This window comes from Eumetopias jubatus, unplaced genomic scaffold (genome assembly GCF_037043125.1).
Source record: "Eumetopias jubatus isolate StellerSeaLion01/CBP00866 unplaced genomic scaffold, mEumJub1_p1.0 scaffold_5, whole genome shotgun sequence".
NCBI lineage: Eukaryota > Metazoa > Chordata > Mammalia > Carnivora > Otariidae > Eumetopias > Eumetopias jubatus.
Window position 1 is genome coordinate 770,935 of NW_028274811.1, and position 21,795 is coordinate 792,729.

Genomic DNA, 21,795 nt, shown 5'->3' on the forward strand with positions numbered 1-21,795 from the left:
CCAAATATTTATTATCTGAGTAAATCAAGCAAATGTAAACTACCTCATAACATGTGAGAATAATGAAAACTATGGGGTGCATTTCTATCACGATTTAAGCAATATAAACCAGGGAGTGCATGGAGAGACCATGGTCAAATCCCCTTTGCATAGCAGTGAAGTATCAGTGTAGAACAGGACCCCACCATTGACAGAACATAACACCATTTGTTGTTATGTTAGGCAATTTGACCCATCTCTGTGACATCTTCTTAAACCTAAGCTCTCTAAAATCTTATGCAAGAAAATTTTAATATCAATAACCTGTGCACTCATAAATTTCAAATGCGGAAAAGTAGATTTTCAAGAACTGGAAGAGAGTGGATGGGAGACCTCCATTCATCAAGCTGTAGGATTCAGCACACTTCATGGCCTTGGCTGCTATGCTGTCATCCTTCACAAGTAAGCAGAAGTTCAACTACTTGGTGAAACTCAATCTCATCCACAGACATGCCCAGCTTCTCTGCAATCTCTCCGACTGACTTCTCATCGAAAGCAAAATGGCCTTGGTAAAGGTTCAAGCACTTCTCCTCCTAGGACAAATCAGTCACTGAAGCAGACCATGAGGGGATGGCCAACGCTGATTTCAGGGCAGAGTTCAAAGCATCCAGACAGATCTTCTCCTTGAGGAAAGCTCTCTTCATCTCAATGGAAGCACCAGACAAATTGGGCAACAGGAACACAAAGGTGTAGCGCTTATGAACAGGGAGCTCCTTCAGCAATGTCTTCTCCAGTCTTGGGAAATTAAAGTCATCCAGGTCAAAGTTGGAGACTAAGAAGGTGCATGGCTCACGCACTCTGATGTTGCTGATATTAGACAAGCAGTTGTCTCAGATCTGCTGAAGCACTCTCTCCCTTTTGAATGACCTGGGCTTGCTTTTCTCTTCATTATATAAATTAATGTCCACCTTGGTTTTAACAAAGTAGAACTTTTTGTCTAGCTTCTTGAATTGGGGGGCCAACATATAATCATTGAATTTAAACTATGAGGTGGAAATGATGATGAAGAGGTCATAGTTAGCAAATCCTACCATTTTAAGATACATATGTGGAATGAAATTGGGGGTTCTATTTCCAGGAAGGTCTCAGAAGATCACACTGGGATATTTTGGATGTTGATAGACCATTTTCTTCCAGTGGTCTTCACAACTCCAAAACTAGCAGAACCCCCATCATCATGACTAAGAACCCACAGTCCATTATAAAACTGGACTTCTCAGTGCCAGATTCCCCAATCACAGCCATATCCAGGGGAGTGTTCTCTGCTTCTACAACTTATTCCTGAATTAGGTTAGCCACATCTTTTAGCTTGGCCTCTTTATATTTAGAATTTAGAACCTCTTTTTTTTTTATTTTTTTATTGTTATGTTAATCACCATATATTACATCATTAGTTTTTGATGTAGTGTTCCACGATTCATTGTTTGTTCATAACACCCAGTGCTCCATGCAGAATGTGCCCTCTTTAATACCCATCACCAGGCTAACCCATCCCCCTACCCTCCTCCCCTCCAGAACCCTCAGTTTGTTTTTAAGAGTCCATCATCTCTCATGGTTCGTCTCCCCCCTTCATTCTTCCTCTCCTGCTATCTTCTTCTTTTTCTTTTATCTTAAAATATGTTGCGTTGTTTCAGGAGCACAGATCTCTGATTCAACAGTCTTGCATAATTCACAGTGCTCACCGTAGCACATACCCTCCCAAATGTCTATCACCTAGCCACTCCATCCCTCCCAACCCCAAACACACCAGTAACACTCTGTTTCCTGAGATTAAGAATTCCTCATATCTGTGAGGTCATATGATACATGTCTTTCTCTGATTGACTTATTTCACTCAGCATAACACCCTCCAGTTCCATCCACGTCCTTGCAAATGGCAAGATCTCATTCCTTTTGATGGCTGCATAATATTCCATTGTGTATATATACCAATGTTTCTTTATCCATTCATCTGTCGATGGACATCTTGGCTCTTTCCACAGTTTGGCTATTGTGGACATTGCTGCTATAAACATTGGGGTGCATGTACCACTTCGGGTCCCTACATTTGTATCTTTGGGGTAAATACCCAGTAGTGCAATTGCTGGATCGAATGGTAGCTCTAATTTCAACTGTTTGAGGAACCTCCATACTGTTTTCCAGAGGGGTTGCACCAGCTTGCATTCCCACCAACAGTGTAGGAGGGTTCCCCTTTCTCCACATCCCCGCTAACATCTGTCGTTCCCTGACTTGTTAATTTTAGCCATTCTGACAGGTGTGAGGTGGTATCTCATGGAGGTTTTGATTTGGATTTCCCTGATGCTGAGCGATGTTGAGCACTTTTTCATGTGCCTGTTGGCCATTTGGATGTCTTTGGAAAAATGTCTGTTCATGTCTTCTGCCCATTTCTTGATTGGATTATTTGTTCTTTGGGTGTTGACTTTGATAAGTTCTTTATAGATTTCGGATACTAGCCCTTTATCTGATATGTCATTTGCAAATATTTTCTCCCATTCTGTCGGTTGTCTTTTGGTTTTGTGGACTGTTTCTTTGGCTGTGCAAAAGCTTTTTATCTTGATGAAATCCCAATAGTTCATTTTTGCCCTAGCTTCCCGTGCCTTTGGCGATGTTTCTAGGAAGAAGTTGCTGCGACTGAGGTCGAAGAGGTTGCTGCCTGTGTTCTCCTTTAGGATTTTGATGGACTCCTGTCTCACGTTTAGGTCTTTCAACCATTTGGAGTCTATTTTTGTGTGTGGTGTAAGGAAATGGTCCACTTTCATTCTTCTGCATGTGGCTGTCCAATTTTCCCAACACCATTTGTTGAAGAGACTGTCTTTTTTCCATTGGACATTCTTTCCTGCTTTGTCAAAGATGAGTTGACCATAGAGTTGAGGGTCCATTTCTGGACTCTCGATTCTGTTCCATTGATCTATGTGTCTGTTTTTGTGCCAGTACCATACTGTCTTCATGATGACAGCTTTGTAATAGAGCTGGAAGTCCGGAATTGTGATGCCGCCAGCTTTGCTTTTCTTTTTCAATATTCCTCTGGCTATTCGGGGTCTCTTCTGGTTCCATACAAATTATAGGATTATTTGTTGCATTTCTTTGAAAAAGGTGGATGGTATTTTGATGGGGATTGCATTGAATGTGTAGATTGCTCTAGGTAGCATTGACATCTTCACAATGTTGGTTCTCCCAATCCATGAGCATGGAACATTTTTCCATTTCTTTGTGTCTTCTTCAATTTCTTTCATGAGTATTTTATAGTTTTCTGAGTACAGATCCTTTGCCTCTTTGGTGAAATTTATTCCTAGGTATCTTATGGTTTTGGGTGCAATTGTAAATGGGATCGACTCCTTGATTTGTCTCTCTTCTGGCTTGTTGGTGTATAGGAATGCCACTAATTTCTGGGCATTGATTTTATATCCTGCTACTTGACTGAATTCCTGTATGAGTTCTAGCAGTTTTGAGGTGGAGTCTCTTGGGTTTTCCACATACAGTATCATATCATCTGCAAAGAGTGAGAGTTTGGCTTCCTCTTTGCCGATTTGGATGCCTTTGATTTCTTTTAGTTGTCTGATTGCTATGGCTAGGACTTCTAATACTATGTTGAATAGCAGTGGTGAGAGTGGACATCCCTGCCGCATTCCTGACCTTAGGGGAAAAGCTCTCAGCCTTTCCCCATTGAGAATGATATTCGCTGTAGGTTTTTCATAGAAGGCTTTTATGATATTGAGGTATGTCCCCTCTATCCCTATACTCTGAAGAGTTTTGATCAAGAAAGGATGCTGTACTTTGTCAATTGCTTTTTCTGCATCTATTGAGAGGATCATATGATTCTTGTTCTTTCTTTTGTTAATGTATTGTATCACATTGATTGATTAGTAAGATGTCAGAACTAGAATTCAAAAAAATTGCCTTGCAGCCCAGGGATAAATCCCACTTGGTCGTGGTGAATAATCCTTTTAATGTACTGTTGGATCCTATTGGCTAGGATTTTGGTGAGAATTTTTGCATCCATGTTCATCAAGGATATTGGTCTCTAATTCTCATTTTTGATGGGGTCTTTGTCCGGTTTTGGGATCAAGGTAATGATGGCCTCATAAAATGAGTTTGGAAGTTTTCCTTCCATTTCTATTTTTTGGAACAGTTTCAGGAGAATAGGTATTAATTCTTCTTTAAATGTCTGATAGAATTCCCCTGGGAAGCCATCTGGCCCTGGGGTTTTGTTTCTTGGGAGATTTTTGATGACTGCTTCAATTTCCTTAGTGGTTATAGGTCTGTTCAGGTTTTCTATTTCTTCCTGCTTCAATTTTGGTAGTGGATACATCTCTAGGAATGCTCCCATTTCTTCCAGGTTATCTAATTTGCTGGCATAGAGTTGCTCATAATATGTTCTTATAATTGTTTGTATTTCTTTAGTGTTGGTTGTGATCTCTCCTCTTTCATTCATGATTTTGTTGATTTGGGTCATTTCTCTTTTCCTTTTGATCAGTCTGGCCAGGGGTTTCTCAATCTTGTTAATTCTTTCAAAGAACCAGCTCCTAGTTTCGTTGATCTGTTCTACTGTTCTTTTGGTTTCTATTCTGCTCTGATCTTTATTATTTCTCTTCTCCTGCTGGGTTTAGGCTTTATTTGCTGTTCTTTCTCCAGCTCCTTTAGGTGTAGGGTTAGGTTGTGTACTTGAGACCTTTCTTGTTTCTTGAGAAAGGCTTGTATTGCTATATACTTTCCTCTCAGGACTGCCTTTGCTGTATCCCAAAGATTTTGAACAGTTGTGTTTTCATTTTCATTGGTTTCCATGAATGTTTTTAATTCTTCTTTAATTTCCTGGTTGACCCATTCATTCTTTAGTAGGATGCTCTTTAGCCTCCATGTATTTGAGTTCTTTCCGACTTTCCTCTCGTGATTGAGTTCTAGTTTCAAAGCACTCTGGTCTGAAAATATGCAGGGAATGATCCCAATCTTTTGGTACCGGTTGAGACCTGATTTGTGACCTAGGATGTGATCAATTCTGGAGAATGTTCCATGGGCACTAGAGAAGAATGTGTATTCCGTTGCTTTGGGATGGAATGTTCTGTGAAGTCCATTTGGACCAGTGTGTCATTTAAAGTCTTTATTTCCTTGTTGATCTATTGCTTAGATGATCTGTCCACTTCAGTCAGGGGGGTGTTGAAGTCCCCCACTATTATTGTATTTTTGTCAATGTGTTTCTTTGCTTTTGTTATTAATTGCCTTATATAATTGGCTGCTCCCATGTTCGGGGCATAGATATTTACAATTGTTAGATCTTCTTCTTGGATAGACCCTTTAAGTAGGATATAGTGTCCTTCCTCATCTCTTATTACAGTCTTTGTTTTAAAATCTAGTTTGTCTGATATAAGGATTGCCACCCCAGCTTTCTTTTGGTGTCCATTAGCATGGTCAATGGTTTTCCACCCCCTCACTTTCAATCTGGGGGTGTCTTTGGGTCTAAAATGAGTCTCTTGCAGACAGCAGGTGGATGGGTCTTGTTTTTTAATCCAATCTGATAGCCTGTATCTTTTGATTGGGGCATTGAGCAGGGTAACTATTGAAAGGTATGAATTTAATGCCATTGTATTGCTTGTAAGGTGACTCTTACTGTATGTTATCTGTGTTCCTTTCTGATCTTTGCTGCTTTTAGGCTCTCTCTTTGCTTAGAGGACCCTTTTCAATATTCCTTGGAGGGCAGGTTTTGTGTTTGCAAATTCTTTTAGTTTTTGTTTGTTCTGGAAGCTTTTTATCTCTCCTTCTATTTTCAAGTCAGCCTAGCTGGATATAGTATTCTTGGCTGCATATTTTTCTCGTTTAGTGCTCTGAAGATATCTTGCCAGTCCTTTCTGGCCTGCCAGGTCTATGTGGATAGGTCTGTTGCCAATCTAATGTTTCTACCATTGTAGGTTACATATCTCCTCCCAAGCTGCTTTCAGGATTTTCTCTTTGTCTCTGAGACTCGTAAGTTTTACTATTAGATGTCGGGGTGTTGAACTATTATTATTGATTTTGAGAGGGGTTCTCTGTGCCTCCTGGATTTTGATGCCTGTTTCCTTCTTCACATTACGGAAGTTCTCTGCTATTATTTGCTCCAATATACCTTCTGCCCCCCTCTCTCTCTCTTCTTCTTCTGGGATCCCAATTATTCTAATGTTGTTTCGTCTTATCGTATCACTTATCTCTCGAATTCTGCCCTCGTTATCCTGTAGTTGTTTCTCTCTCTTTTTTTCAGCCTCTTTATTTTCCATCATTTGGTCTTCTATATCGCTGATTCTCTCTTCTGCCTCATTTATCCTAGCAGTTAATGCCCCATTTTTGATTGCACCTCATCGATAGCCTTTTTGATTTCGACTTGTTTAGATTTTAGTTCTTTTATTTCTCCAGAAAGGTTTTCTCTAATAACTTCCACGCTTTTTTCAAGCCCAGCTAGTATCTTTAAAGTCATGATTCTGAACTCTAGGTCTGACATTGTACTAATGTCAGTATTGAGTAGGTCCCTGGCTGACGGTACTACCTCTTGTTCTTTTTGCTGAGGTGATTTTTTTCGTCTTTTCATTTTGTCCAGAGGAGAATAAATGAATGAGAGAACAAAATGCTAACAGGTTTACAACGTCCCCAGCAAATATACTGTATACAAATCAGAAAAGACCTGAAACCAGGGGAAAAGAAAGGGAAAGAAAGAAAAAAGAAAGAGAAAAAAAAGAAAAAAAAGATAAAAACAAAAACAGAACAATACAAAAAAAGCAGAATGTGATCAAATATGATCAGGCTAGTGCATAGATCAGTGCCACACACTAGATTTTGGGCGTATTTTGGTCTGTTAGAAAAAAGTGCCTCCTAAAATTTTAAAGGAAGAATGACATATATTCAAAATAAGGGTTGATACAATGAAGGGATGGAAGATGACTGTAAAGATGAAAATTATAAAAGATTTTATAAAAGGACTTGATAAGATAAGAAATTGAAAAAAGAAAGAAGAAGATTTAAGAAAAAAAAAAGGAAAAAGGGAGAGAATGTGATCAGGCAGGAGACTAGAACAAAGCCATACACTAGTGATTTGGGGTATATTTTGATCTGTTAGAAGAAACTGTATCTCAAAATTTTAAAGAGAGAACAACTTATATATATATGCCAAAAATAAGGGTAACTACTATGAAGGGATAAAATATGACTCTAAAAATGAAAAATAAAAAAAATTTTTTTTAAAAAAAGGGATTGATAAGATGTTGGTTGAAAAAGGGAAAAAGAAAAATAAAAAAAAAACAGTTAACAAAAATTAACTTTGATGAACTAATGAATCTTGGTTAAAAAAAAAGCCATGAATTCTATGTGCAGTATTCCCCTGGCCCTGGAGTTCTCCCATTCTCCTTGATCGGTAAACTTGGTCTTGGCTTGCTGGCTGTTCGTGCTGATCTTCTGGGGGAGGGACCTGTTGCTGTGGATCGCAAATGTCTTTGCCGGAGGCGGAATTGCCCCGCCCTTGTCCGTCCCAGCTAAAGAAGCTGCTCGGGTTTGCTCTCAGGAGTTTTTGTTCCCTGCAAGCTCTCGGTACAGCTTTGGAGGACCAGGGCAAAAATGGTGGCCTCCCAAACTCCACCCAGAGGAGTTGAGAACTCGGGGCCCCGCTCCTCAGTGTGCCCCCAGAGAAAAGCAGTCACTCCCGTCTCCCTGGTCCGGCCGCATTGCGTGCTCACCCGGCCTGTGACCGAGCGTTGCTATCTCTGGCACCCGACCCCGTGTGGAGTCTCCAAACTCAGCAGATCCCTGCGGTGTGTTTCTGCGCCGCTCCTCCCCGGGAAGGAAGGGGAGTCTCCCCGGATCTGCTGCTTGTTGGGTCCCTGCTGGAGGAGCAGTGGCCCGACTGGGCCGCGGATCACAGTTTATGGCAACCCCGAGCTGAGAGCCCGTGACTCGGCTCCGTCTCTGCAGCCGGCTTCCCCGCTCCAATACCTGGGAGCTCTGCCGCACTCAGGCACCCCCGGTCTTTCTGTGACCCCAAGGGTCCTGAGACCACACTGTCACGGGAGGATTCCACCCCCTGCTTAGCCACTGTAGTGACGTCCCTCAGCAGAGCCGACTTCTAAAAGTTCCGATTTTGTGCTCTGCTGCTCAACCACTTGCCAGAAGCGGCCGGCGGAGGCCCCTCACCCGCCATCTCTCCTCCCAAATATCGCCTCGGATTCACTTCTCCGCACGTCCTACCTTCCAGTAAGTGGTCGCTTCTCTGTTCAGAGAGTTGTTGCTACTCTCCTCTTCGATCTCCTGTTGAGTTCGTAGGTGTTCAGAATGGTTTGATCCTTATTCAGCTGAATTCCTGAGACCAGAGGAAATCTAGGTCTCCTACTCCTCCGCCATCTTTCTCCACCCTCCTATACCACCTCTTCTTTATCCATTCATCTATCGATGGACATCTGGGCTCATTACATTGTTGTGTATTGTGGACATTGCTGCTATAAACATCGGGTTTCAAGTACCCCTTCAAATCACTATGGTTGTATCCTCTGGGTAAACACCTAGTAGTGTAATTGCTGGGTTGTGGTTGGCTCTATTTTTAACTTTTTGAGGAACCTCCATGCTGTTTCCCAGAGTGGCTGTATCAGCTTGCATTCCCACCAGCAGTGTAAGAGGGTTCCCCTTTACTCCACATCCTTACCAATATTTGTCATTTCCTGATTTGTTAATTTTAGCCATTCTGACTGGTGAGAGGTGGTATCTCAATGTGGTTTTGATTTGTATTTCCCTGATGGCTAGTGATGTGGAGCATTTTTTCATGTGTCTGTTGGCCATTTATATGTCTTCTTTGGAGAAATGGCTGTTCATGTCTTCTGATCATTTCTTGACTGGATCATTTGTTTTTTTGAGTGTTGAGTTTGATAAGTTCTTCTTAATTTATTTTTAAAATTTTTTAATTTAAATTCAACTAGCCAACATATAGTACATCATTAGTTTCAGATGTAATGTTCAATAATTTATCAGTTGTGTATAACACCCAGTGCTCACCACAACACATGCACTCTTAATGGCCAACACTCAATCACCCCATCCTCCTACCCACCTCCCCTCCAGCAACCCTCAGTTTGTTTCCAATAGTTAAGAATTTTTCATGATTTTTCTCCCTCTCTCATGACTTCCCATTCAGTTTTCCTCCCTTCCTCTATGATCCTTCTGTGCTGTTTCTTATATTTCACATATGAGCGAAACCATATGATAATTGTCTTTCTCTGTTTGACTTATTTTGTTCAGCATATTACCCTCCAGTTCCTTTTACATTGATGTAAATCGTAAGTATTCATCCCTTCTGATGTCTGAGTAATATTCCATTGTATATATGAACCACATCTTCTTTATCCATACATCTGTCCATGGACATCTCATCTCTTTCCACACTTTGAGTATTGTGGACATTGCTGCTATGAACATTGGGGTGCATGTATCCCTTCAAATCACTACATTTGTATCTTCAGGGTAAATACCTGGTAGTGCAATTGCTGGGTCATAGGGTACCTCTATTTTGAACTTCTTGAGGAAACTCCACACTGTTTTCCAGAAAGGCTGTACCAGCTTGCACTCCCTCAATGAGTTATGTGTAAGAGGGTTCCCCTTGCTCAACATCCTCACCAACATATGTTGTTTCCTATCTTGTTAATTTTAGCCATTCTGACTGGTGTGAGGTGGTATCTCATTGTGGTTTTGATTTGTATTTCCCTAATGGCTAGTGAGGTGGAGCATTTTTTCATGTGTCTGTTGGCTATGTGTGTCTTCTTTGGAGAAATGTCTGCTCATATCTTCTGCCCATTTCTTGACTGGATTATTTATTTTTTGGGTGTTGAGTTTGATAAGTTCTTTATAGATCTTGGATACTCGACCTTTAACTGATATTTCATTTGCAAATACCTTCTCCCATTCTATAGGTTGCCTTTTTTGTTGACTGTTTCCTTTGCTGTACAGAAGCTTTTTATTTTGATGAGGTTGCAATAGTTCAATTTTGCTTTTGATTCCCTGGCGTTTGGGGACATGTCTAGCTAGAAGTTGTTTCAGCCAAGGTCAAAGAGGTTGCTGCCCAGTTCTCCTCTAGGATTTTGATGGATTCCTGTCTCACATTTAGGTCTTTCATCCATATGGAGTCTATTTTTGTGTATTGTGTAAGAAAATAGTCCAGTTTCATTTATCTGCATGTGGCTGTCCAATTTTCCCAACACCATTTATTGAAGAGACTGTCATTTTTCTATTAGATATTCATTCCTGCTTTGTCAAAGATTAGTTGACCATAGAGTTGAGAGTCCATTTCTGGGTTCTCTATTCTGTTACATTGATCTGTGTGTCTGTTATTGTGCCAGTACCATACTGTCTTGATGATTATACCTTCATAATATAATCTGAAGTCCAGAATTATGATTCCACCAGCTTTGGTTTTCTTTTTCAACATTCCTCTAGCTATTGGGGTCTTTTCTGCTTTCATATAAATTTTCAGATTGTTTTTTCCAGCTCTGTGAAAAATGCTGGTGGTATTTTGATAGGAACTGCATTGAAAGTGTAGATTGCTTCGGGTAGCATAGACATTTTAACAATATTTGTTCTTCCATTCCAGGAACATAGAACGTTTTTCCATTTCTTCATGTCTTCCTTAATTTCTTTTCTAAGTGTTCTATAGTTTTCAGAGTACAGATCATTTACCTCTTTGGTTAGGTTTATTGTTAGGTATCTTATGGTTTTTAGTGCAATTGTAAATGGGATCAATTCCTTGATTTCTCTTTCTTCTGTCTCTTTGTTAGTGTATAGAAATGCAGCTGACTTCTGTGCATTGATTTTTTATCCTGCAACTTTGCTGAATTCCTGTATCAGTTTTGGCAATTTTGGGCTGGAGTCTTTGGGTTTTCTACATAGAGTATCATGTCTTCTGCAAAGGGTGAGAATTCGGCTTCTTATTTGCCAATTTAGATACCTTTTGTTTCTTTTTGTTGTCTGATTCCTGAGGTTAGGACTTCCAGTACTATGTTAAACAACAGTGGTGAGAGTGGGCATCCCCGTCGTGTTCCTGACCTTAGGGGAAAATCTCTGTTTTTCCCCATTGGGAATGATGTTCTCTGTGGGTTTTTCATAGATGTCTTTTATGATTTTGAGGTATGTCCCCTCTATTGCTTTACTGTGGAGAGTTTTAATCAGAAAAGATGTTCTATTTTGTCAGTTTTTTTCCCCTGCATCTTGAGAGGATCATACGGTTTTGTCTTTTCTTTTATTAATGTGGTATATCACATTCATTAATTTGTAGATATTGAACTACCATGCAGCCCAGGAATAAGTTCCACTTGGTCGTGGTGAATAATACTTTTAAAGTAATGTTGAATCCTATTGGCTAGTATCTTGATGAGAATATTTGCATCCATGTTCATCAGAGATATTTGTCTGTAATTCTCTTTTTGGGTGGGGTCTTTGGTTTTGGGATCAAAGAATTGCTGGCCTCATAGAACAAGTTTGGAAGTTTTCTTTCCATTTCTATTTTTTTGAAACAGCTTCTGAAGAATAAGTGTTAGTTTTCTTTAAATGTTTGGTAGATTTCCACTGGGAGGCCATCTAGTCCTGGACTCTTGTTTTTGGGGAGATTTTTGATTACTGCTTCAATTTCTTTGCTGGTTATGGGACTGTTCAGACTTTCTATTTCTTCCTCTTTCAGTTTTGTTAGTTATATGTTTCTAGGAATGCAACCATTTCTCCCAGATAGTCTAATTTGTTGGCATATAGTTGCTCATAATATGCTTTTATAATCTTTTGTATTTCTTGGGTGTTGGCTGTGATCTCATTCTCTCATTTATCTTTTTTTTTTTTAATTTGGGTCCTTCCTCTTTTCATTTTGATAAGTCTGGCTAGGGGTTTATCAGTCTTTTTAATTTTTCAAAGAATCAGCTCTTAGTTTTGTTAATCTGTTCTACTGTTCTTTTGAGTTCTATTTCATTGATTCAATCTAATCTTTATTATTTCTCTTCTCCTCCTGGATTTAAGCTTTATTTGCTGTTCTTTTTCCAGCTCCTGTAGGTGTAATCTTAGGTTGTATATTTGAGACTTCTTTGTTCCTTGAGAACAGTTTGTATTGCTATGTACTTCCTTCTTAGGACCATCTTTACTGCATTCCAAAGGTTTTGAAGAGTTTATTTCCAGTTTCATTTGTTTCCAAGAATTTTTAATTCTTCCTTAATTTCCCGGTTGACCCATTCATTCTTTAGTAGGATGCTCTTTAATCTCCATGTATTTGTGTTCCTTCCACATTTTCTCCTGTGATTTAGTTCAAGTTTGAAAGTAGTGTGGTCTGAAGATACGCAGGGAAGGATCCCAATCTTCCGGTACCAGTTGAGACCTGATTTGTGACCTAAGATGCGATCTATTCTGGAGACTGTTCCATGTGTACTCGAGAAGAACATGTATTCTGTTGTTTTAGGATGGCATGCTCTGTATATATTTGTGAAGTCCATCTAGTCCAGTGTGTCATTCAAAGCCCTTGTTTTCTTGTTGATCTTCTGCTTATATGATCTGTCCATTCCTGTGTGTGGGGTGTTAAATTCCTCTACTATTATTGTATTATTATCAGTGTTTCCTTAATTTTGTGATTAATTGGCTTATATAAATGACTGTTCCTATGTTAGGGGCATAAATATTTACAATTTGACATCTTTTTGGATAAACCCCCTTATTATTATATGGTGTCCTTCTACATCTCTTATTACAGCCTTCAGTATAAAATCTAGTTTGTCTGATATAAGGATTGCTACCCCAGCTTTCTTTTGATGTCCATTACTATGATAAATGATTCTCCACCCCCCCATTTTCAATCTGGAGGTATCTTGGGTCTAAAATGAGTCTTTTGTAGATGGGTCTTGCCTTTTTATTCAATTTGACACCCTGATCTCCTGACTGGAGTATTTAATACATTTATACTTAGAGTAATTATTGAAAGATATGGATTTAGTGCCATTGTATTACTGTAAAGTCGGTGTTTCTGTATACTGTCTCTGTCTTTCTGGTCTATGTTACTTTTGAGCTCTCTCTTCACTTACAGGATCCCCTTTAATATTTCTTGCAGGGATGTTTTAGTGATCACAAATTCTTTAGTTTGTTTGTCCTGTAAGCTCATTATCTCTCCTATTCTCAATGACAGCCTTGCTGGATAAAGTATTCTTGGCTGCATATTTTTCTCATTCATCACCTTGAATATATCATGCCAGTCCTTTGGCCTGCCAGGTCTCTGTGGACATGTCTGCTGCTACCCTTATGTTTCTACCCTTGTAGGTTAAGGACCTCTTGTCCTGAGCTGCTTTCAGGATTTTCTCTTTATCTCTGAAATTTGCCAGCTTCATTATTATATGTGGAGTTGATAACCTATTTTTATTGATTTGAAGGGAGTTCTCTGTGCCTCCAGGACTTGAAGACCAGTTTCCTTCCCCCAGATTAGGAAGTTCTCATCTATAATTTGTTCAAATAAACCTTCTGCCCCCCTCTCTCTCTTTCCTCTTCCTCTGAGACTCCAATTATTCTAATATTGTTTTGCTTTATGTTTCACTGATCTCTCAAATCCTCCCTTTGTGATCTAGTAATTGTTTATCTCTCTTTTTCTCAGCTTCCTTATTCTCCATCATTTTGTCTTCTATATCATTAACTCTCTCTTCTGCCTCATTTATCTTAGAAGTTAGAGGCTCCATTTTTTATTGCATCTCAGTAATAGCCATTTTGATTTTGGTCTGATTAGATTTTAGTTCTTTTATTTCTACAGTAAGGGATTCTCTAGTGTCTTCTATACTTTTTTTCAAGCCCAGCTACCATCTTTATAATTTTTTTGAATTCTAGTTCTGACATCTTACTAATATCCATGTTAATTAAATCCCTGTCAGTGAGTACTGCCTCTTGTTCTTTTTTGGGGTGAGTTTTTCCCATCTCATCATTATGTCCAGAAAACAATAGATGAAAGAGAGAGAAAATGCAAAACTAGCACTGCAATATATGCACTAAGGATATCAGAATAGAACAGAAACCAAAAAAAAAAAAAAAGGGGGGGAGAGAAAGAAAGAAAGAATCAAACAAGGAGGAGAACAGAACACAAAGTAAACTAGATCCTGGGTGTATTTTGGGCAGTTTGTTTGAGGAAACTATGTCCCAAAATAGGAAAGAAAGAAAAACTTTAATATATACAAAAATAAAACTGAATACAATGAGAGGAAACAAAAATGAAAAATATATATATAATGTAAATATAAAAATTAAAATTAAAAAAAACAAGATGGGAATTGTTAAATAAGAAAATAGCTAAAAAGGAAAAAATATCAAACTGAAAGACTATAGAATAAGAAAAAATGATGAATGTTATATACTGTTACCTTAGAGCTTAAGTTTTGCAGTTCTGTATGATTAGTAAACTTGGTATTAGCCTCTTGTTCTTGCTGGTCTTTTGGGGGAGGGCCCTGTTGCACTGATTCTCAGATGTCTGCCTGGGTGAAATGCACCGCCCTTGCCAGGGAGCTAGGCTCAGGGCAAATGGCTCTGGATTGCACTATATGGTGCTGTATTGCTACCTGAAGGCTTTCAGTACCAGTGGGGGGGGGGGGGAATAAAAAAAAACCCAAATCCTTAGCCCCAGAGCTGAATGTTTGCACCCCCCACCCCCACTCTTCAGTGAGCCCTCACAGAAAAGCAATCACTCTTGTCTCCCTGGTTTCCATCTGAACTCTATGTTCACCCAGCCTGTGACCAAGCATTTTTTATCTCAGGCATGCAACCCTGTTTCAAGTCTCCAAATTTTATGGATCCTGTGGTGTAGACCCTCACCCTTCCTCAGGGTAGGAAAGGGGGAGGTTCTCACTAGGTTTCTGCCCTTTGCTCAGCCCCTGCTTGGAGAGTGGTCACCCAACCAAGCAGCAGTTTGTGGTTTATGGCAACACTGAGTAGAAAGCCAGCTCCAAAACTTACTGTTTGCAGCAGGCTTCCCTGCTCTAATATTTGGGAACTCTGTCACACTCAGGCACCCCCCTATTCTTTTTGTGGCCCTGGGGATCCTGAGAGCATGCTGTCCTACCTGGGATTCTGCCCTGCTTCACTACCTGAGCCTTTCAGGTAGGATGTCTCCCACCCACGCAGACTTCAAAAGTTCCAATTTTGTGCTTCCACTGCTTAAATACTTTCTGGTAGACTCCTTAAGCTAGACCCTCCCCCCCGACAGTTTATCTTCTGATATATCTCCCCAGATTCATATCTTTGCACCTCCTACCTTGCAAAAGTTTGGCTTTTCTATTTGTAGAATTTCAGCAATTCTTTTCTAAGATCTCCAGTTAACTTTGAAAGTATTCAGAATGATTTGATAACTATCAAGCTGAATTCCAAGGACCAGATAAAATTAGAGTCCCCTATTCCTCTGCCATATTAACTCCTCCTTTTTCTCCCAGAGAAAGATTTCTTAAATGAGATGATACCTATATAAAGATACCAAGATGGCAGCTGTATAACACAGACTGATCAATGTAATACCTTTGACTACATTAAAGTGAAAAGCTTCTCTTCATGAAAACAAATGCAAAAAGAAAGTTTAAAAATCACAAATCTGGAGAAGATTTTTGCATAAATGTAGTCAACTAATGATCAATGGAAAGAAAGTATTTTAAAAATTCCAGAAGTCACTAAGAAAAACTGAAACAATCCAGTATGAAGGTGGGCAAAAGACATGAACAAAATGTTCATAGAAAAAGAAACATGTATGGGGAGAAAATAGAGAAATTACCACAAATTAATTAGTAATGAAACAAATTTATCTCTGTGCACTATGAGATGACATTGTTAATTAGTTCAATTGTAAAATTTAAAAAGTCAGACAAATTCAGATATTGGTGAGAATGTACATTGATAGAATCTCTGAAACATGGTTGCTGGGAATGAAAATGAATACAATTCCTTTGAAAAAATAGTATGGCTGAATCATAAAATTGCACATTCATGTGCCTCAGGACTCAGCATTTCCACTCATAACACTATACTTAAGAGTCACTATGCAAATATGTGCAGGAGACCTGTGACATGTGCTCCTAACAGCAGTCTTCATAACTGTGAAAAAAGAGAGGATAGGCATTGACAGAGAACAGATAAATAAGTTCAGTTACACAGTGTTGAAAGGATTGAACCACAGGTATATGGAGAGTAATTAATCTTTTGGTATAATGTTGACATTAAATATTAATTTATGGAGCCTTCTGAATGCTGAGTGTTGATGGAAGTGCTCCAGGACACTAGTCACTCATGACACTTCTGAACCCCAGGGATGAAGAGTTCCTACAATTTTCCATGGAGACAACTGGGTGGCCATCCAAGGAACATGAATAGACTTGGCATTGGGCTTTTTACTGGCAACATGGCATGCTTGAAGAAGATAGATCTTCAGAGTTCTAAGAGAACATGATGTTGTATCCAGAATCCAATACTCAGTTAAACTATTTATTGAAAGTGATCACAAAATAAAGGCATTAATTTGAAATGCAAATACTCAGAAAGTTTACCACACAGAGAACGTTTTTCTCACGTTGTTTGAGAATGGATGCAATATAAATGAACAGGGAACAGGGAATCCAAGAAGCACCAACACCACTAAGGTAATGGATGGATGTGAGTGAGACCTGTGCTCCAGGCTAAGAGAGCAACTAGTCCAAGTGAGAATGGGAATTAGAGATGTTGCACAAGACACCTTCATGGAGAACCCTAGCCTGCTCTTCCTCAGGGGAGTGCTCACATTCTACTGTCATTTACTCTCCCTCTCACTACTTAGCATGGCTCTATCTAGCTTTTTCTTCTTAAATATAGAGCCTCAAACTGCTTAACTCTGTGTGGCCTGAGGCTGGATGAAATGACCTGTGAATGTTTGCAGAGACTGGTCCTTCTGTAGATAGCAGGGAAGGACATGTCCAGGGGCCAATGAGGGAAGGGGTGTGATTGAATAGGGTGCAGCTCCTTCATGCTGGGTCCATACAGGAGTGACTATCACAGAAGGAGGAGGTCACTCACAACTGCCAGTTCTGTAAGGAGCTTCTTGATGGTATTATCTGTTATCTGTTGCTGTGGATCAAATTACCCTGAAACTTAGTGGCTTAAAACAAGTGTTTATTTGTTTATAGTTTCTGAGGGTCAGAAATCCAGGAACAGTCTCAGTTGTGTGGTTCTGGATAAGGGAGAGACCTGAGGTGGCAGTCAAGCTACCATCTGGGCTGCATCTTCTGAAGTCTTGCTGGGGCTAGAGGATTTGTTCCCAAGATGAGGTATTTATATTCCTGGCAGTTAATGCAGGCTGCCTCTGTTCTCCTCCACATAACCTCTGATTCTTCAGGACCTCTCCAGCAGGTTAGTTTAAAATTTCTGTGATTAGTAGGCAGAGAGAGGAAAAGGGAGAGGGAGATGGAGAGAGGGAGGGAGACAGAGCTGGAGCAGGAGCAAGACAGAGCCAGTGAACAGAGCATTTATAAGACAGAGCTGCACTTTTCATAACAAAGTTCTGGAATTTTTGGACATTCCATTATTGCTGCCATATTCTATTAGTCACTCCAGGGAAAGGGATTAAACATAGCCATGAAAATAGGAGAAAATTTTGGAGGCCATCTTAAAGGGTCTACCACTGACCTATGGGCAGGTCAAGATTGTGTGAGTCCACAGAGTGTGAAATGAGAAGTGAAAGAACACGGGCATCAGAAAAATGATGTTCAAGTTAAGTGATAAGGGGATGTCAGAATGAGATTGTATGTCACAGTGAGCAGATCTTTTCTTCCACCTTTGGATACAGGCTCATTTAATAAATGACAAAAGTAGAACATATTTGGGAACTTCCTGACATGGGTTCAAAATGGGCAAGTCATCTCATATACCTCAAGGAACTTAGAATCAATGAAAGTGGAAGTAATTGAGCTTGATTGAAAATTCAGAAAGGGGACAGTGTGAGGAGAGAACCCCAGATGTCCTAACTTCCCTCCAGAAGGAACCTGCTGAAACACCACCTCTTCAGATGATGGAGTCTGTCAGGATTTTCTTCAGGATGGCTTTGGTGTCCTTGGAAACTATTTCAAGGAGGCGTCTGTGTTTCCACTTTCTCAGGGAGTTGAAAATAAAGTCACCTAAGAGTGGGATGTAGCTCAGAATTGAATATAAGCAAGAGACTGTATTACAATTCATGAAAGATAATGGCCAGTCCCCTCTGAGGACAGTGTATAGATCCCAAGACTTCATAATGGCCCTGTACTCCTCTGTGGGTTTCCCCATACTCTGAGCCATCTGCTGGAGAGATTCATCATCTACACCAAAGAGCAAGTGGTAGGCTGTCAGACTCTCCTCCAGATCATCTGCATTCTGGATGCCAAGGGTGTCGAAAGACTTTGAGGATATTTTCTCCCTGCAAGTGGTCACTTCATCATTAATGGCCTTCTCATAAGTGTGGGACAGATTCTCTAGGGGACCATGGTACCTGATGTCAGAAATGTCCCTATGCAAGGTAACCCTAAGCTCTGGGAAGCCATGCAATAAGGGGTCAAAGCTGGAGACCAGGAATATGTTGGGTTCACACACTCCCTCCTTTTGGAGAGTTTCCCGAATATTATCCCGAATATTCTTCAGGAGTCGTTCCTCCAAGAGGGCACTTGTGCTGAGGTCCCTGTCCAGCTTAGTCCAGACAATATAGAATCTCTTTCCCAGGCCCTGGATGGTTTTAGCAAGCTTCACGAGAGTCATGCTGAACTGTTCAGATGCAATGATGATGAAGAGGTCATACTGGCTAAACTGCATCTCCTCCAGATAGTTCTCCAGGCTTTGGGTAGCTGCCCCTGTTCCGGGTAGGTCCCACAACACCACATTGGGAAAATGGGGGTAAAAGTAGTGAGTGGGAACCTGAGTGGTCCTCACCACTCCAGTGGGAGCTGAGTCGTTTTCCTCATGCCCAATTCCCCGCAGTGCATTGATGAAGGAGGACATGCCATTGCCAGAATCTCCAGTCACTGCAATGCTCACTGGGGCACTGGATGCTGTCTTCAAGGTCCCCCTGATCACAGAGACCATCTCCAGCAACTTCCTTCCTCCCAAGGCCTTTTCCATATTTACTGCAGTCTCCTTAGGTAATATATTCCAGCCCGTCTTGTACAGACTATCAGAGGTGGAGAATGTAAGGAATGGGGGGTGAAGAGAGTGGGTGGGCTGTGTCACATCACTGAGCAGTGGAGTCACCTGCAGAAACAGGAAAAGCAGGGGAGTTAGGAGGGTCAGGCACACAGAGTGGCAGAGGAATCATCAGATTTGGTAACCGAAACTGAGGGTGTCAGATCCACACCCAATTCCCTGCAAAGGCCCTTAGATGACAAACAGCAAGTCTTTGCAAAAATATTTGAAAATTTGTCAAAAATTTAAACATACACAACCATAGAAAATAGGATCCTACCATTTGTAACAACATGTATGGACCTTGAAAGCATTATGCTAAGTAAAATAAATCAGACAGACAAATACTGCATGATCTAACTGATATGTGGAATCTAAAATTAAAATAAAATAAATTCATAGAAAAAGAGAACAGACTTGTGAAGAGGTGGAGGGTGAGAGGAGGGGGAATTGGAGGAAGTGTTCAAAGGTACAAGATTTCAGTTATAAGTAAGTACTAGGGATGTAATGTAAAACCTGATGACTATAGATAAACCTGCTGTACGATTTTTAGGAAAGTTGTCAAGTTCTCATCACAAGAGAAATTTTTCTCTTTTTTTCTTCTTTCTTCTCCTTTTATTGAGATGATGGATTTTAGCTGAACCTACTGTGGTAATTACTTCACAATATATATAAGTCAAATCATCATGCTCTGGGCCTTAAACTCATACAGTGATGTATGCCAATTATTTTTCAATAAAACTAATAAAATAATTTAAAGAGTCACCAAATGACCCAGCAGTTACATTCCTAGGTGTATACCTAAGAGGGATGAAAACATACATCTACATAACATGCATGTAAATGTTCACAGCAGCATTATTACAGTAGCCCCTGAGGTGGAATTAACAGTTGTTCTGTTCAACACTGTTCAATGGGTAAATAAAAGTAGTCTATCCATACAAGACATCAGTATTGGGGAAGAAAAAAAATGAAGTACTGATACCTGCCACAACATGGATGAACCCCAAAACATTATGCTCAGTGAAAGCAGACAGCCCATCGGACCATGTATTCTATGATTCTATTCATATGAAATGTCCAGAAAAGGCATCTTTTAGATAATGAAAGATATTTTTTGGATAATGAAAATGTTCTAAATTTGATTATGACAAGTATACAACTTTGTGAATATATTCAAAGCTACTGAAAACTTTAAAGGGAGGAATCATAGAATTTATAAATTATATCCCAATAAAGTTGTTGATTCAAGAAAAGCAGCAGAGGTGCTCATTTAGGAGATGTGCACATATTAGAGGCTCAGAGGAGACCACTGAGAAATGCTCTGCAGCTGTGGTGCTAGTATTCAGCTCCTAAGCAGGCTGCACAAGACAGAACACTGGGGCTCAGTTTTCTTTCTTTCTTTCTTTCTTTTTATTATGTTATGTTAATTACCATACATTACATCATTAGTTTTTCATGTAGTGTTCCATGATTCATTGTTTGTGTATAACACCCAGTGCTCCATGCAGAATGTGCCCTCTTTAGTACCCATCAGCAGGCTAACCCATCCTCCCACCCCTCTCCCCTCTAGAGCCCTCAGTTTGTTTCTCAGAGTCCATAGTCTCTCATGGTTTGTCTCCCCGTCTGATTTACCCCCCTTCATTCTTCCCCTCCTGCTATCTTCTTTTTCTTTTTCTTTTTGTTACCATATAATTTATTATTTGTTTCAGAGGTACAGGTCTGTCAGTTTTCAACATGAAAACATTTACATTACCAGGCTTGTCTGAAACCTCAGTCAGGGCTCTTGGCAATTTCCTTATCGGAAGGGTCTGTCCTGGCCTAATGCTGGATGAAAGCACTCAGAGAAGTCTGGAGGGCAGTCATGCAAACAGGACACACAAGTGGAGAGGAAAGCTGGTGTGGTAGGTTACAAGCTGCACCATAGGATCTACAGCTCAACATGAAATTTGTCCTACAGACAGGACTGCAGTCCTTTTGAGCAGAAATCTGAGCATTTGGATGTGAGGTCTCATCTCCAGCAGCATCAGGAGATGCCCATAGATGGGTGTGGGAAGGAAGCCCTCATGCAGAAGAAGACCTCGTGGCCTCACAGGAAAACTCCTCAATAAAGAGTCAGTCTTGAATTAGAAAATGTTTTAAAATTTGTATTTGTGCACACAGAGATAGTAAATGTCTTAAGGGAAATTACCACAGTAAGCAGTCATAACTTGTGGGACTGTGAAAGTCCACCAGGCAGCACTATGTGTGTAGCCCCCAGGAAGAGAGTCCACTAGGTAATCCTAACCAGTTCTCTTCTCCAATTCTGCCTTATAAAATGCTTGCAATCTCACTGCAGAGCTCAGCTTACAAGAGAAAGTTCATGGGAGAACTTAAATATTTATAATAATAATCATAACAGATAAACAATCAAGTACAAATGTAAGTACTGACTTAAAAATCAGTAGAATATTATTTGGAAAGTTTGTGTAATTTAAATGTTGAAGTGGATGAGGGACAGGGATTTCTTAGGTATGCCGTTAGTGGTGAAAGATATGGAAAATGGGGGAAATGCACTTTTCACTGCTGTTAAAAATGATTAAATTGTTTTTGACTCTGAAGACATATGTA

The 21,795-nt window shown here is 40.0% G+C and overlaps 1 protein-coding gene and 1 pseudogene across 3 annotated transcripts in view; both read right to left on the reverse strand.

Moving 5' to 3' along the window:
- Nucleotides 1-213: 213 nt before the first annotated feature.
- On the reverse strand, nt 214-13,953 carry LOC114201221 (interferon-gamma-inducible GTPase 10-like; annotated as a pseudogene).
- A 2,520-nt stretch (nt 13,954-16,473) lies between these two features.
- The window catches only part of LOC114201203 (immunity-related GTPase family M protein 1-like), a 34,451-nt gene continuing 29,129 nt past the window's right edge, over nt 16,474-21,795 (reverse strand). For all 3 annotated transcript variants that reach the window (XM_028093760.2, XM_028093759.2, XM_028093761.2), the window contains one exon: nt 16,474-19,254. In XM_028093760.2, the coding sequence (XP_027949561.1) occupies nt 18,043-19,254 (1,212 nt within the window). In that variant the 3' untranslated portion in view covers nt 16,474-18,042. The remainder of the gene's footprint in view (nt 19,255-21,795) is intronic.